Below are 16,871 nucleotides of genomic sequence, written 5' to 3' on the forward strand. Positions count from 1 at the left end.
TGCCTTCTGACCTTGTAGAAATAATTTTTAGACTTTTGAGAACTCACTGGGAAGGGTATTCATACATTTGTATTTCTTTTCTTTTTTTAATATATCTTTGATTTCAGAGGGAGGAAGGGAGAGAGAGAAACATCCATGATGAGTCATTGATCAGCTGCCTCCAGCATGTCCCCCTGCTGGGGATCGAGCCCGCAACCAGGGCATGTGCCCTGACCAGGAATCGAACCTCGATCTCCTGGATCCTAGGTCAATGCTCAACCACTGAGCCACACCTGGCCAGTCCGTATTTCTATTTTTTTAAGTTATATATAAATGCTTTTTAAAAATAAATCAAACTGACATAAAATTTTGCCTCTAATTCAGCAATTATTAACCTTTTTCATCTCATGGCACATAAACTCATTACTAAAATTCTGTGGCACACCAAATATATTCTATTTTTTCCCAATCTGACAAAAAAAATAGGTGTAATTTTTTTTAATTTTTTTTTTTTAGGTGTAATTTTTATTCATTCACACTGGACCACTGTTGTTGTGTCGGCTGTTGTCATTTTTTTATGTGACAATCTAAGGGAAGAGAGGTCAGTGCCCTTGGCTAAACAGTCGGCACTGCATGTTTTAAAAACTCCTACGGCGCCCAGCCGGTCTTGGCTCAGCGGTTGAGCGTCGACCTAGGATCCAGGCGATCGGGGTTCGATTCCTGGTCAGGGCACCTGACCGGGTTGCGGGCTCCGTCCCCAACAGGGGCCGTGCAGGAGGCGGCGGATCAATGACTCTCTCATCATTGATGTTTCTACCTCTGTCTCTCCCTCTCCTTTCCTCTCTCTGAAATCAATAAAGATATATTTTTTAAAAATAATAAAATAAATAAATAAATAAATAATAACCCCCCTGCGGCACCCCGGTTGAAAATCGCGGCCCATGGCTGGCTCTGCATTTTCTCCTGCGGCGGCGCCCTAAGCAGTGCTGGGCCGGGCATCTGTGCAGCCGATGCCACCTCCCACTTGTCGCCTACGTCCCTCCAGCCATCCTCCCCTCTCTCCTTCAGCAGGGCTTCCCTCGGTGTGGTCACCCCCACGAGCATCAAGATTGTCCTCATTTTCCCCATTCTGAATGAACCTTCTCTTTGAGCTACTCTCACTCTCGGCAACTGGCCTGCCGTTGCTCCCGGGCGCAGCGTATTCCTCGGAGAGGGACAGGATTTCTTGCTCCGGTCACAGTCCCAGAGGAACATTCTTGGTTAGGCGGCTTTCCCAGGGACCCGAGCCTACCCTCCTCCCACCATGCGTGCTGCCGTTTCATCTCCAGAGCCTTCTCCACTCCGCAGACAGGCCTGAAAAGGAGAGAAAGGATTGTGTATGGAAAGAGTTTTAAAGCCAGACTGACAATGGTGCCCGTCACTTCCACTCACATTTTACTGGCCAGAATTCAGGCCCACAGTCACCCTTTATTGCGGGAAAGGCTGGCAAATGCAGTGTAGCTTGTGCCCCAAAGGAAGAAGAAAACACAGATACTGGTGAATATTAGCAACAGGCTTATCTCCTTTATCCAGGCTTCTTTAAAAAAAGCAAGATCCTTTCCTTAGCAACAACTTTCTGTACTTGTGCACAGTCTCTAACCCTCTGCTCCCTCATTTCCCGTCCTTCAATGCCCTCTTGCTGCCCTTCCTTCCTTAACTGTTGTCCGTAATTACAGTCACTCTTCCAAATACTTAAATCTCCTGGCTTTGCTCTTCCAGTCATGTCCACTACATAAAAAGCCCTCCATCCATTCTCAGGCTGTGATCCCACCAACCCAGGGGTCAATCTTAACCAGTTATTGTGGGACAACCAGAAATTAGGTTTGTCCTGACGTGAAGCTATATAAAACTGACATCAGTTATTTATATTGTTGCCAATAATATGACTTTATATTATTACCAAGATTATTTAACTTTCAGTTCACAGAAAACAGAGGGAAAATATGAGAAATAAGCTACGTGACATCAAGAGTAAGTAATCAGAAAAATCTGAGACATCCTAAAGAATCCAGTCTCTTTAGCATGTCAGTGTCATGACAAGAAGACTGTTTGAGATTAAAAGAGACTTAAGGATGTCACAAACAAATGTAATGCATGGTTTTAACTTGGATACTGGATTGGGTAATGGAGCTGCTGGACCAGGGATTCTAAGCACGACTAAGCTCTGAGAAATGGGTTAGAAGCGAACAACATTATTCAAGATTGAGGAGGAGCAGTCTGGTTTCTCATTTATTCTTGATGATAAAACAGTATTTCAGATGACTTCAGAGCAGTAACTAGAATAGTTATTGAAAAACCAGTGGACTCCTGCAGCTTCCAGGAAGCACTGCGCTTCTTGGTCAACTGAAACAGATATAAGCAGAATAGCCATCTATTAAATTAACCCTTACAAACTACCATAGGAGATTAGGTACTTACCCCCCCCCCCCCCCCCCGCATCATCTCCCTAGCCACCATCTGCCCCGAGGTCTTTTATTCCCTCATAGAGTCATCTCTATTCCTGAATATATCTTCCTTCTTGCTGTTGTGTACTTAGGTTTTATGACAGCATATAACCATTAATTTTGTCTGGTTCTTCAGCTTCTCATTCTTGAGGTTGAGTCATATTGGCCCCTCCCATGGGCCAATCTTAAGACATGTCTCTGGAAGTCAGAAATAGATCTTGTCTAGCTAATGCTGATGTCCTGTAAGATATCAGCAAGGCCTGTCTTTTCCTGGAATTATTCTCTCTTTAAGGAAATTGTACCAACAGTCAACCACCCAGAAAAGGGGAAGTCTGTCCACTACAGTGGTTCTCAAATTTAGCTACACATTGGTGTCACTGGAAGGAGCTTTAAAAAATATTGGACCCTGGGCTCCACTCCCAGAGATTCTGATTTTATTGACCTGGGGTGTGCCCTGGACATCAAGATTTGTTTTTTTTAACTCCTCAAATGAATCCAGTTGTTGAGAGCCACTTGTCTAGTCCAGTGGTTTTCAAACTTTTATAAAGTACCTAGGGATCTTGTTAAAATGCAAATGTTGATTCAGTAGGTGTCAGGTGGGACCCGATTTTGAGACTGAGTCTCAGATTAATACAATTACATCAAAAACTTCAATAGTCTCATTTTTCTAGAGCCAAGTTGGAAATGTTTTAATAATAGATTAAGGAGTTTTAATGGCCTACTATGAGATATGCTCAGACAGCTTTAGAATTCTGCAGTAATAGCATGTTTGTGTGCTGACAGGGAAGATCAAGTACTGAAGGAAATATTGATGATTTGATAGAGGGGTCAGTGAGAATTCCAGGAGTATGTCCTTGAGCAGCTCGAGAGGCTAAGATCAAGTACAAAACAGGAGGTATTGACCTTAGAAAGGAATCTGCATAAATCATGCAAGGACTGTTTACAATGCCGAACCGTATGAACCTTTTTTGCAGTTTCAAGGGAGGAAGCGTATCTCCCAATATTTCCAAGACTCTTTTACTAAGAGCCTTTGTTAGGAAGGCCTGCCATCGCAAAGCTGAACACAGACAAAGCAGCAGTTCTGAGAAGCTCAAAACTAGCAATATGAAACCATTAAAATCAAAGAGAGGGGTTTTTTAACAACTGAAATTGAGAAAGAAAATTTTAGTCCTTCAACTGAGCAATGGGCAAATGGTGATCACACATTTTGTACTGAAGGCTGAGGAGACTGGTAGGTAATTGCTTGAAAAAGAAGCTAGGGTCCTGCGCCTCTGTGAACAGAACTCTGCTAGACACCGTGGTGTCTCTGCTAAAATAGGCGCCTGGCCGGGGATCACAGCCTGCTGCTTGGAACTGATCATCACCCACAGAGCAATCTGCTTACAGTTTGCTTCTCAGATTCATTACTTATTCTTTCTATTAATAGTATTTCTGGGAAGACAGCTCCAGATTGACATGTCCTAAGTTGAATTCAGGTCGATTAACAAAAACATGACATTTTTGTGACTATGAAAAATAAAACAGCAGTAGTCAATAACAGTTTGTGCTCAGTGGAGAAGCTGTATATATTAACTCCTTACTGAAAGTATAGAAACCTTCTAATTTCCCAAATCACTGAGAGTGGGCACACTCTGTTATCTCCTTGCTAGGTTCCTCATGGAGGAGTAAACTTTGACAGGTGCTCAAGGGCAATATGTCTGAGAAATCTGGCACTGAAAAGAATATGAGACATGAAATAACCTGCTCGCATGTTTTACCTGGTCAGAAAAAATAAGCAAAAGCAGATGTTTTTGTGTATAAGCAAAATATATGCATCTTTTCTTTTGTCAATTTATACACAATTTTTGATCAAATGAATGTATGTACATGTATATGAAAAGTCATAACTATAAGTTTTAAGATTTTTATACTAAATAAAAATATGTACTCTAAATATTGAATATATCTAAAGTAATAAATAAAAGTGGCATTGAAATAATACAGTTAGTACGTTAAGTAGCTCTTACTTTAGACTTAATGTTGTTTACATAAGATTGGCCTTCATAAATTGTAATTGAGAGAATATGGTCTTATTTCAGACTTTGTCAAGGATTTCACATCATATCGGGGGAGTAGCATAGGGGGATTAAGTCAGTTTAGGATCTGGGCTGTGACTTCAAAGCTGGGAAAGGCAAGAGATATAGCTTCCCGCCCCTTTTTCTGTAAAAGACATAGGAGAGTGTTAATCACAAAGGGAATCTATTATTAAAACCAGCTCATCACCAGGACCTTAGTCACCGGGAGGAGCAGATGATAGGATCAGCGCTGTCTCGGAGCTGACAGAGTCCAGTGCCCAGGCCCACTCAGTGTCCTTGTCCCTGTGGTGCACAGCTCAGAGCCGGTCACATCTGAAAGGACCACTAGAGAGATGGGGACAATGTCAGAGATGAGTGTGAAACAAGCTGTGCCCAAGAATAGGAGTGGGTGCAGCAAGCACAGAAGGGGAGCCCCATGGCTGTGGCGCTAAACTCTGCCCCTCCACCCCCTAAGAGCAAGTCCAGGGTGTCCTGGCCTCCTGACCTCCTGACCTGGGGAGGTCAGCAGCCCTTCCCAAATTTGCCAGCAAAATCTAAGGGTGCATCTACACAGCATCCTCAGGTAGTGGTGTGTTTTCCCTTTAAAAAAGGTGCTAATTAGACATGTAAAATGAGAACATTTAGTATTACACCTGCCTCAAAGTGATATACATCAGTTAAATTTCTGGGAATCCCATTAGGTTGTTTCTATACTGGCAAACCCCAGGCAGGGAAAAAATAACTACTGATCCTAGTCAGGTCCACAAGAAAACAAAATGTTTAGACAGACTGAATTTTGGCAGAAGCTTATCTTATACTCCTGCTAATTTTATAATACTCTACTTACCAGAAAGCTCCAAAAAATTGACTTTATGTTTCTTTTTTGTGTTGATAAAGCAGATATCAGAGAATATAATTTAGAAGACTGAATCCTTTTATAGCTATGACATATTTTATAACATAATAGATCCTCACCTAATTATGTGTGAAGTAAAACCTCTGGGGATGGACCAAAAATATATGAAGGTTATTGTTAAGGGTGTTGGGTGATACCAAAATATAAAGTAAATATCAAAAGACAAATGAGTCCTTGCTGAGTAGCTCAGCTGGTTAGAGCATCATCCTGATACACCAAGGTTGTGGGTTCAACCCCTGGTCAGGGCACATACAAGAATCAACCAATGCATAAATTAAGTGGAACAACAAATTGATGTTTCTCTCTCTCCCCCTCCTTCTCTAAGATCAATAAAAAAATGTTTTCACGCAAATGAAATTTCTTTTATGAATTGATTCTCAAGGCCCTAGAACATGTTATAAAATGTGGACCTACAAAATTTGTTCCATTTTAAATCTGGTGCAAAATTTTAAAGTTTTTGATGATTACTTGATAATTATTTTGGTTTCAATGTTTGATGTCCTTAATTAACTTTTAAAAGCAGGGACAATTCTCTATTTAAATAATAATTAAAGGCACAGTTCAACAGCAAACCTACACTACTAACAGGCAGGGAGCAGATACAGTGTAGATACCCAGGACAAAAGGATGATTGACTCCAGGGCAGAACATCGAGGGACAGAAAGAGATTTTATCACACAACTCAGAACAACGCACAATTTAAAACTTATGAATTGTTTATTTCTGGAATTTCCATTTAATATTTTCAGACCACCGTTGAGCTCAGGTAACCGAAACCACGGAAAGCAAAACAGTCAATAAGGGGGAAAGTACTGTAGTTAAAAAGAAACCGCTCCAGCCCAGCTGGCGTGGCTCAGTGGTTAAGCATCAGCCTAGGATCCAAGAGATCTTGGTTTGATTCCAGGTCTGGGCACATGCCCAGGTTGCAGGCTCGATTCCCAGCAGGGGCCTGCAGGAGGCAGCCGATCAATGACTCTCCCTCATCATTGAAGTTCCTCTCTCTTTCCCTCTCCCTTCCTCTCTCTGAAATCAATAAAAACATATTTAATAATAAAAAGAAACAGCTTAATAATTTCTCACTGGAGACTGCCTTTTTTCAGACCTAGGGTAGAAGAAAATGTCTCAGAGTAACAGCTCTGTAAGTTTTACTATATGATAATTTTTTTGCACTATCATTTTTATCCCCGATGTAAAGACAATTTGAGAAGAACAAAATAGCCCAAATATATAATAAAACATGTAATCTGGCCCTTTGGGGAAGGAGAATTTACTCCGCCCCCTCCCCCCCCACACACACACACTCTTCTTTAGATCTTACAACTGAACTAATAATAAAATTGACACAAGACTAGATTAACAGGAGAAAGACCAATTTAATATGTGCACACAGGAGAATCACAACATGATACCCAGATCATAAAATGCAGTTCAAAGAAATGATCAAACCAGGCACCTTTTTATGCTTTTTAGAGAAAGAAACAGTAAATGTTTGAGACATTGACAGAACAAAGACAAGTGCTCATTAGAAAGGAATCTAAGCAAAAGTTGGGCTTCTGTAGTAAATAAGTAAAGGTTTACAAGGCTTGTTGATACACGATTTGACTTTGGATGCTTTTAGTTCTTGTGATAAGGGTGTCTCTTGGCCCTTAGGAGCAGGGAGCACCTATCAGATGGAGATTTATCTCCTGCTTTTAGGGAGACAGATCAGCGTTTTCTTCCTGCACAGGCAGCTTCTTAAGTAACTAATTCAGAGTAATCAGTATCCACTGTGCCCTGTCTTGGGGTGGCCTGCCCTGGGTCCTGACAGCCCCAAGCCTTGGCCTTTGTGCTAAGGATTTTGAGAGTCACACCAAATATGAAAACTGGATTAAGATTTATTATATCATTATAGTCAGGCCCGTGAAAATTGTTGCTCCTAAACCATTACCTTCATCTTATTACAGTGCAAGGAACCAGTGATTCTTAAACGTTGTCATGCCCAAGAATCCCTGTCGCCCTGTTATGACTGAGGTTCCTAGGCCCCACCCCTAAGTGTCTGAGTCCTTAGTTCAGAGTTGAGGCTCAAAAATCTGCACATCTGACAAGATGTCATGTGAGCCCAAAGCTCTTTATCTGGAGACCAAACATATTTCTCACTTAAAAAAAAGAGTATGGAAGGAAATGAAGTTTGGAAATGGAGAGAACATAGAAAAGCAAATCAGAATCACCTTTGCCCCACCGGTCAGATACAAAAGTATTTATTTGGAGGCTTCTTTCTTTTCATTATTTTTAATATGTATCCACTTCTTTAAATGTGCCATATACATAAAATTGTGAAAACCATATATATGCTGATTTATATACTGATTGGTTGCCTCCCCCACAGGCCCCTACCTGTGCTGGGGATCGAGCCTGCAACCGAGGTACATGCCCTTGGCAGGAATCAAACCTGAGACCCTTCACTCCGAAGGCTGGTGCTCTACTCACTGAGCCAAACCGGCTAGGGCAAGACTCATATATTTTGAAAAATATTTAGTAATAGGAAAATATTCTTGATGTAACCAAAGCCATTATGTGTTATTTTCCTCACCCCCCCCCCCCAAAGTCACCTTGTCTACTTGCATCCCTACTTGTTGGGGTCTGATGGAAAGGCTGAGGGAGTCCTGCTTTTCTTTCCTTTGTTCAAGGCCAGCCATTCACTTGAGCCTGAACTCTTTCCCTTCTGCCTGGTCCAGAGACTTTCTTCCTTTCTCTCCTTCATTCCTTCCTTTCCTTTAAACTTATTCAAGCCTGCCCGGCTGGCGTGGCTCAGCGGTTGAGCGTCGACCTAGGATCCAGATCACGGTTTGATTCCTGGTGGGGGCACATGCCCGGGTTGCGGGCTCGATCCCCAGTAGGGGGCGTGCAGGAGGCAGCCGATCAATGACTCTCTCATCACTGATGTTTCTATCTCTCTTCCTCTCCCTTCCTCTCTCTGAAATCAATAAAGACATATTTTAAATAAACAAATAAATGAATAAGTAAATAAATAAACTTGTTCAAGTTTGTACTAACAAAAGCTCCACCCATCCATTTCCTCCTCTTTACATTCAAACTACTGAAAGAGTTACCTATATTTTTTGGTCAATTTTTCCCTAATGCAATATAAAATGTTTATGTTAAAATTACCAGTGATTATCTTCACACAAATTGGTTTTCCCCTTTAATGGAATTGCTCCCCAAAGATGCACCTTCTGATCACCGGTCTTCTCATTCTAAGCAGTGCCAGTGGATGTTTCTCATCCAAACTAATGAGTTCAGTACCATGTCGATGACTTCCAAGTTTATTGTGTAGCTCCAACCTTTCCTGACATTTTAAAACTCATCTGCAACTGATGGTGATACGTCTTATTTTGTACCTGCAAACTCATGTCTGAAACAAATTCGCACACCCACCTTTTCCTCCTCTAAATTTTTCCATTTCCATTAGTGGAATCACCATGCATCAAGCTAGAAATCAGAATTCCATCATTAGCCCCACTGACATAGGACAGTACACAAAGAATTAAGAGCTGTGTCCCCTCCCTGTGTGCCCTTTCAGCACCAATGTGTTTACTTGGAAAAAGCCTTTCTCCATGGCAAAACCAGAGAATAAAAATGTTCACATTTTTGGCTCCTCAGTCCACAATGTGCAATCTGGTTTAGGAGACAAAAGATTTTAAATGAGATATAATTAAGCAGAACTAACCGTGCCCCACTCCTCTTCTCCATTGCACGTAGATCAAAGACCATTCTGATACGGGGAAGCAGTTTGGAGTCTAAGAGAGTGCAGGGAAGAAGAAAGTTTCCTCAGCTCTCTGGTGGTCTCTGGATGGCTCTGAAGATTAAACTTGCAAAGACAGATTAACTGGAGAAAAGCATCCAAATTTGTTTAATATAAGTTTTGTGTGACATGGGAGCCTTCATAAGTACACGAAGACCCAAAGAACCAGAAAAATGTGTTTTAGGGTAGGTTGGATGAGGAGTGGACAGTCCTGGAGGAATATTATGGGTTAGGGAGTATGAGGTAATTGTAGTTAACTGGAGGAAACTGAGCAAGGCCGGTTTGTTCAGATTCTTTTTGGCATCTCTTTGCCTTTAGAGGTAAGCATGTTCCTTTCCTCCAGGTACAGGGAGGATACCTGTCACATGAGGGTTTATAACCTGTTTCAGGAAAGAAAAGGGAGGGTGGAGGGCAGGTCAGAGTGACCTTTGTTTCTGTTGTTTTCTCAAACTCCTTCAGTGTAAAGCATTTAATATGCCAAGGTGCCATATTTTGGGGTAGCATGTCCTGAACCCTATCAAGAGTATAAGAGTATAATGTGAGTGAAGGAGACCTTGTATCTTGACTCTATAGCAGATAAAATCCAAGATCTGGGTATATGAGATAAATACTTTTGTTGTTGTTGTTGTTTAAATATGCCTTTATAGATTTCAGAGACAGGAAGGGAGAGAGGGAGGGAGAGGGAGAGGGAGAGAGAGAAACATCAGTGATGAGTTATTAATCAGCTGCCTCCTGCACCCCCCACTGGGGATTGAGCCCACAACCCGGGTGTGTGCTCTGACCAGGAATTGAACCTCAGTCTCCTGGATCCTAGGTCGATGCTCAACGGCTGAGCCACACCCAGTCAGGCTGAGATAAATATTCTCTTAAGAGATAAGAGAATAGAGGCAACCCTATGCCCCACTTTCTATGTAAGTTCTTAGATATGGCAAACCATTAACTAGAACTGCATTTATTTAGTGTCTCTACCTGAGGGCTAAGACAGTTGCTGGAAAATCACAATAAGATATTTCAAATTAAATTTATAAAAGAACATTCATGCTCCAGACTGCTTGATGCTCCCTCTCAACATAAGAACAAAAAATAAACATTAGTTTGTTGGACACCTCAGTTCTGTGATGTAACTGCACTTCTAGAACACCTAGGAGTTCCAAGGGTCTCTAGCCAACTTTCACACTTCAGTTACAGCAGTTCAGTTTTTGTCAGGTTTACATGGGGTTTGGTGGGGAAAATTTTTGACTTGAAAATATATTCAAAGAAAATAACAGCATAGGGGGATTTTTTTTTTTTTTTTTAAATTTAAAACAAAAAAGGAAAACGTTGGCCACAGGTCAAGGTGAAGTAACTCAAAACTCCAGAATTTCTGTTGGCTTTACATGTTTTTCAAAAGACAAATCTCAGCTTAATTAATAAAGGGTAAAATATGTGAAATTAGTTGATTCTTTACTCTTACTATGCAGCAGAGGTGGCTGGCATTGTAAGACTGCAGGGATATGGGCAGACTTGAAGAAGGGAATGGCGCCTGAATGTGTTGTCTACTTGTGTTCCCAAAGATGTTGGACCTTAAGGTTCAGACTTTTAAGGAATTTTTTAGACTAGTGGCTTATTAAGGTTTTCAAGAGAATTCTTGGTCTAAGTTTTAACATGTTCTTCAAATAATTGGTCAGCCACGGGGAGAAATTCTTTTTATAAAAAAGAAAATTTTTAAATATCACAGGGAATGCATTAAAAAAATTATGAGAGCGCTGGTGCCTCCCCATCCTGCCAGGGTCTGACTCAGGGAGATGATAGGCAGATGAAAGAAAAAGGTCAAAGCCCTACATTTATCTAACCTGATGCGCTTGCTAGTGAAGCTACCACCAGTAAGACCTTCCGTCCACATTTAACTACCATGGACAGCTCCCGACTGTCTCCGACAGTATCCATTGTCAAACTTGAGTCAGGCACCAGTCCCTGCTCTATGTGTGATTCTGAGAAACACTCTGCACTTGGCTGAGATTGACAAAGTGGCAACATTTACTCCCACAAGAGTGAGGATGGTGTGTGCAACAGAGAAAGAAAGCAGAGCCCACCACCAACCTCTCTTTAAAGAAATTCTAGTACTTTCTTAGTCACTCTCCTTGCTGCTTATAGACACTTTAGGTAGGTAGTAAGCTAATAATAACAAAACCTGTTTCATAATCTCTCAACATGTCTTACATAGAGCATCTGTCCCCTCCTGTTCAGAGTTTTGGAAGCCTCTGATAAAACTCCAAAACACAAATGTAAAAGTTAAATTTGCATTTGATTACAACATATTTAGTTTATACTTTTGAAGTTGTCACCTGAAAATGTTCTTACAAAATCTGTCCCACATTCTATAAGCTTGAATTCCCTCCAATTACATGTGTGCAAATGAGTAGGTAGAATTAACATTAAACACTAACAATGTATACATAGTACAATTCTGACACCAATTCCACTATGTGTTTTTTTGCCCCATCAAACAATTCTCTGACACCAGCTGGGTGTCCTACAACTCACTTCTGACACTATCAACTTGAAAATAGCATCAGATTCCATGAGTTAAGATCTCATTCCTACAACACTGACCACCAGTTCAGATGCCAATCACAAATCCAGGTTGTTCCCTGTGCTTCCGATGAACCAGCTACAAAGGGGGTCAGAGGTTTCCATGACCCCCTCCTTGGTTTGGTTAATTTGCTAGAGTGGCTCACAGCACTCAGGAAATCGGCTTACTTACTAGACTCCTAGTTTATTACAAGGATATTAAAGAATACCAGTCAGCCCAGCCGGGCGTGGCTCAGCAGTTGATCATTGACCTAGGATCCAGGAGATCGAGGTTCGATTCCTGGTCAGGGCACATGCCTGGGCTGCGGGCTCGATCCCCAATGACTCTCTCATCATTGATGTTTCTGTCTGTCTCTCTCTCTCCCTCTCCTTTCCTCTCTCTGAAATCAATAAAGATATATTCAAAACAAAACAGTCAACAGCAGAAGAGATAGAGGAACTGCCCAGAACAAAGGAGCTTCTGTCCCTGTGGAGTTTAGGGTCCTGCACATGGATATGTTCTGGTTTCCTAACCTGGAAACTCTCTGAAAGTTATCCTTTTGGATTTATATGGAGGCTTCAATCACATGGGCATAATTGACTAAATCATTGGCTATTGGTGATTGAACTCAATCTTCAGTCCCTCTCCCCTCCCGGAGGTGGAAGTCTAGAGTGGGACTGAAAATTCTAATCCTCTAATCACCTGGTTAGTTTCCCTGGCAACCAGTCTACCTTCCAATTACCTAAAAGCATTCCAGTCGCTCATTAACATAATAAAAGATGCCTTAACACTCTCAGGAAATTCCAAGGATTTTAGGAACTCTGGGCCAGGAATGCGATACAGACCAAATACATATTTCTTATTATAAGTCACAATATTACACATAGTTTTCTGTGAAACCAGAGCATCAAATAGCAAAGGTGTCTGGCTCCCTTGAGCAGAAGCAAGTAAAAGCCCCATTTACCACGTGGTCTGTTAGAACAGGAGGCAGAGTTGTGCCAGTAGGGCCTTCTCAGAAGACTGGCTCCTGACATACTGTTTACTTTGACTCATAGTTTGTCTCTTCATTACCTTTAAGAGTGATAGAAAGAAATACATTTTGGAAATCTAATGGCCTTTTCTACCAGTCTGCTCTTTCAGTCTGCTCTTTTCCATTTACACGGTAAGTGGCCAATAAGTATTTATTGAATTAATTTATTTATTAAAATTGCACCATATTGCTAATAATATTTTTTATATTAGTATACATATATCTCATTGAAGAAGATTTAGTTGCTTTGCCTCTTGATTAAATTAAACATTTTTCATATGCCTTTTGGAAATAGGTTATTTTTGTGAACTTGTTTATGTTGTTTGCCCACTCAATCACTGGGTGCTCATTTTCGTGGCTCATTGACATCCAAGATATAGATGACATCTACCTTAGTTCTTGCCACCATCATCTCCGTAACTTCCACTACCAGGGAATCATTGGTCTGTCTCTAAATTTCTTTAATCCTATTTATTCTCTACAGTTTATCTCATCACTTACAACCCTTCCGTGGGGTCTAATAGTCTTAAATATTTAGTACAAAACCATTAGCCTGAGTTGGGAAAGACTTCGGCCTTCTGACTGATCTCCAGTCTAGAACAGCTCTAATCAAGTCTCCAATTTAAAATTTGCCTGATCACAACCCAGATTAAAACTCCCTGCAACCCAGGTACGTGCCCTTGACTGGGAACTGAACCAGCAACCCTTCGGTGTGCAGGCCAGTGCTCTCACCACTGAGCCACACTGGCCAGGGCAAATCTTCTTTGATTTTGATCAACTGTGCTTTTCCTCTCCTCTCTGCTTTCCACAATGTACAACGTTGGTACTTTATGAGAATGTCACCCTAAAGAATGTTGACTGTGACCTGAAAGTCAACTTTAGCAGCAGCTGGATTTCCCCCCACAGGTCTTGCTCTACAGAAACAGCCAGTGCTGCCTTGTGATCAACATCCAGAGCAATCCGATGGGAGTCATAGTGAAGATGAAAGAAGCAGAAATAAAAAATGGAGAGGAGAAAAAGGAGGAGAAAAGGAAAAGGGTGTAGAGGAGAAACTGGGAGAGGAACAAGAGGAAAGGAAAAAGGAAGGAAAAGCGGAAAACGAGGAAGGATATCCAGAGGAAAGATTAGTCAGCAAACCGCTCATGGACACACTCTGGGCAAAGTTCAAGTCAAACAAATGCCCTACAAGAGGACATAGCCTGTCGCTTGCATTTGAATTTAACATGACAGAAAAGCAGGTAGGAGAACACATTTCTTTATGGGCAGAGTCACTGTATAGTGCTATTACCCATATAAATCAATACTCTCTCTTTTGGATGAATTATCTCCCACATACACCCCCCCCTTTTTTTTTTTTTGCAGGTGAATCAATGGTTTTTAAGAAAGAGAAAGAAATTCAATAAAGAAATGTATAAGCAAAAATACAAGAGAAAGCTCAAGAGGTAAGAGTGTTTCATATGTAGAACATTAAGTTGTAAGGAATTAAAAAAGGAACACAGGTTGGGCAAAAGTAGGTTTACAGTTGTTCATATGGAAAATGATACAATAATTAATAAACAATAGTACAAGAATAAATTCTGTGTTTTGTGTACTCACAACTGTAAACCTACTTTTGCCCCACTCTGCGTATTAACTTTTGGGGACAGATTGTATTCACATAGTTATTGGATATCCTGTAAATATTTTCGTGTTTCTAACCAGTGGCAAAGAGCCATTCACTGCCCTGTTTTTCACTCTGCTCAACCCTCAAAAATGCATATGCACACATAGACATGCCACTATTTACCATGTAGCCATATTAGCAAATATACAACTACAGCTATTACATTTTTATTGATTGCAGTATAGAATTAAAAATTTTATCTTTTGCCCAGCTGGTGTGGCTCAGTGGTTGAGTGTCAACCTATGAATCAAGAGGTCCATGGTTTGATTCCTGGTCAGGGCACATGCCTGAGTTTTGGCCTCAATCGCTATTGGGGGCATGCAGAAGGCAGCTGATCAATGACTCTCATCAATGATGTTTCTATCTCTCCTCCCTTCTTCTCTCTGAAATCAATTTTTTTAAATATTAAAATTTTAAAAATATAAAATAAAATCAATAAAAAACATTTAAAAAAATTAAAATAATAATTTTCTCTTTTTCATTCCTTAGATACTGAATATATTTGACATTTATCTTTTCTTTCTTTAGGCAGAACGTCACTCAATTGAAATAAATTAAGAAAAGAACATCAGTATTTTTAATAGCACTGAGTGCTTTATAGAATTTTTATATATTATTTATGTATGCTTATATACATATATTTATTTATTGCCTCACTTCATCACTCTAAACCATAAATGAGGAAATTGAATTGCTGGGAAGTAATGTGATTTCATCAACAAGTGCCAGTTCCTAAATGTCTAAGCTTGAATTTGTACTTTGATTTCTCAGGTGTTTTCATTCCAGGCTATGTCAATTTGTGTTTCATAAATAATGTTTATGTACTCCTAATTTCCTCTATTAAAATTCTTATGAGAAAATATTTCAAATTTCTTGTGCCTTTTCCACCCTCGTAAACTCTTTACCTCTTTGAAATTTTAAAATGTGTTTTAGGAAGATCCCCTGTTCTTCAGTGGGAATGGTTTTTCAAATTTAGCATTTTGATATATATTAAGTGCATGGGTTGTGCTGTGGAACAGTTTGTATGACATCATTCTCATGTATAAATGGAGTTCTGGAAAGATAAACAAGAATATATTAACAATTGTTAATTCTGCTGAGAACTGAATGAAGGGAGTGCAAAGGAGTTTCTAAACATTTTGTGTGAACATTGCTATGAATTTGAAGTTTTATAATGTAAATTCATTGATTTTATTTAAGAAAAAAAACAATGAAAAATTATTAACTTCTGTGGAAATATTCAGAGAGTGAAAGGGAAATCCACTGTAGAATCTAATGGGCTCAGTGCATCCTGCAGTCTGTCAGTAGATCTCTAACAGCCCCTTCTGCCTTTTGTCTACAAACCTGGCTGTGCTCCTGAAAGGTGATTTTTGTCTGTGTCTGTGACTTAATGAGAAGATCCTCACCTTTTCCCCTCTTTCAATGGTACACATTTCATCTTAGGTATAGGACGTTTCAACAGGTCCAGCTTGCAGCAGGACAATGGACAATTGGATCCCAGTGGAGATTGCAAAGAAACCCACCCATTTTGGGGGGAGGTCCCATTGCAAATTCCAGTAGATAATGCCTTTCCCAAGGTTGATGGGGCTCAGTGTTCTCAGCAGCACAGCACGTTGATCCTTGGTGGGATCTGGGGCAATGGCTGCTTCCCTCAACTTCCATTCCTTTATGGAAGATGCCTCGGCAAGAGTCCCCAGTCTGGCATATGGGCAGCGGGCCATACTTGTTGATCATTCAAATGTATCGAAGCCCAGGACAGTACTTTAGTCCTCCCGGCCAAGGTGTTTTCACCTGTTAGTAATTTGATCTGCTGCCTTAATACTCCATTTTTTCCTTTCTACTATCCCTGTTGCCTGTGGTTATAAGAGAGATAGAACCTCTATTCAGTGTCTTCTTTTGCTCAGTTTTGCATATTGTGACTTCTGTAATGTGACTACTGTTCATTGTCCATTCAACAAGGGTATCTGTACACGATACTCAGTTTCTCTAATCGCCTGATGGTGGCAGCCTGGTTTGCATGGTGACGGGAAAGCTTGGGTTAGGCCAGAAGAAGTGTCAACAAAAACCAGGGCATATTTAGAACCCTGGGGGGGGGGGGCAATAAAATCAATTTGTCAGTCCCTCACCAGTTGGGGACTCCAGTGGATGACCCCAAACTCCTTTGACTGTTGCCTTGGGCGTTGTTTAGAAAACACAGGATATACTGTTACTGCATTAACCAAGTCACTGTATTTCAAGAGCCATCTAGCATCCTTGGCAATGCACCCTCCCACCCAGGCACTACTGCAGGGTCTCTTCCTAAGCACCCAATCTGCCACATCTACTGAAGGGCCTGTTGCTACTGCTCATACCTGAAGTAGGGCATCAGCTTCCTGGTTGCCAGAGGGTGCCAGCGCCTTATGATATGAGCCAGG

At 40.8% G+C, this 16,871-nt stretch overlaps 1 protein-coding gene across 1 annotated transcript; it reads left to right on the plus strand.

The window, feature by feature from the left end:
• The first annotated feature begins 13,604 nt into the window (after nucleotides 1-13,604).
• Nucleotides 13,605-14,953, plus strand: NANOGNB (NANOG neighbor homeobox). Its single transcript, XM_087813794.1, has 4 exons — nucleotides 13,605-13,617; nucleotides 13,701-14,032; nucleotides 14,157-14,236; nucleotides 14,947-14,953. The coding sequence occupies exons 1-4, from the start codon at nucleotides 13,605-13,607 to the stop codon at nucleotides 14,951-14,953; spliced, it is 432 nt and encodes a 143-aa protein (XP_087669920.1).
• The last annotated feature ends 1,918 nt before the right edge of the window (nucleotides 14,954-16,871 follow it).

This window comes from Miniopterus natalensis, chromosome 2 (assembly GCF_054644295.1).
Source record: "Miniopterus natalensis isolate mMinNat1 chromosome 2, mMinNat1.hap1, whole genome shotgun sequence".
Taxonomy (NCBI): domain Eukaryota; kingdom Metazoa; phylum Chordata; class Mammalia; order Chiroptera; family Miniopteridae; genus Miniopterus; species Miniopterus natalensis.

What these genes read in the sequence shown, in the direction of transcription:
- NANOGNB (XM_087813794.1), top strand. An exon ending in TTAACATGACAGAAAAGCAG is followed by an intron (nt 14,033 to 14,156) that starts GTAGGAGAACAC and finishes TTTTTTTTGCAG; the next exon opens with GTGAATCAATGGTTTTTAAG.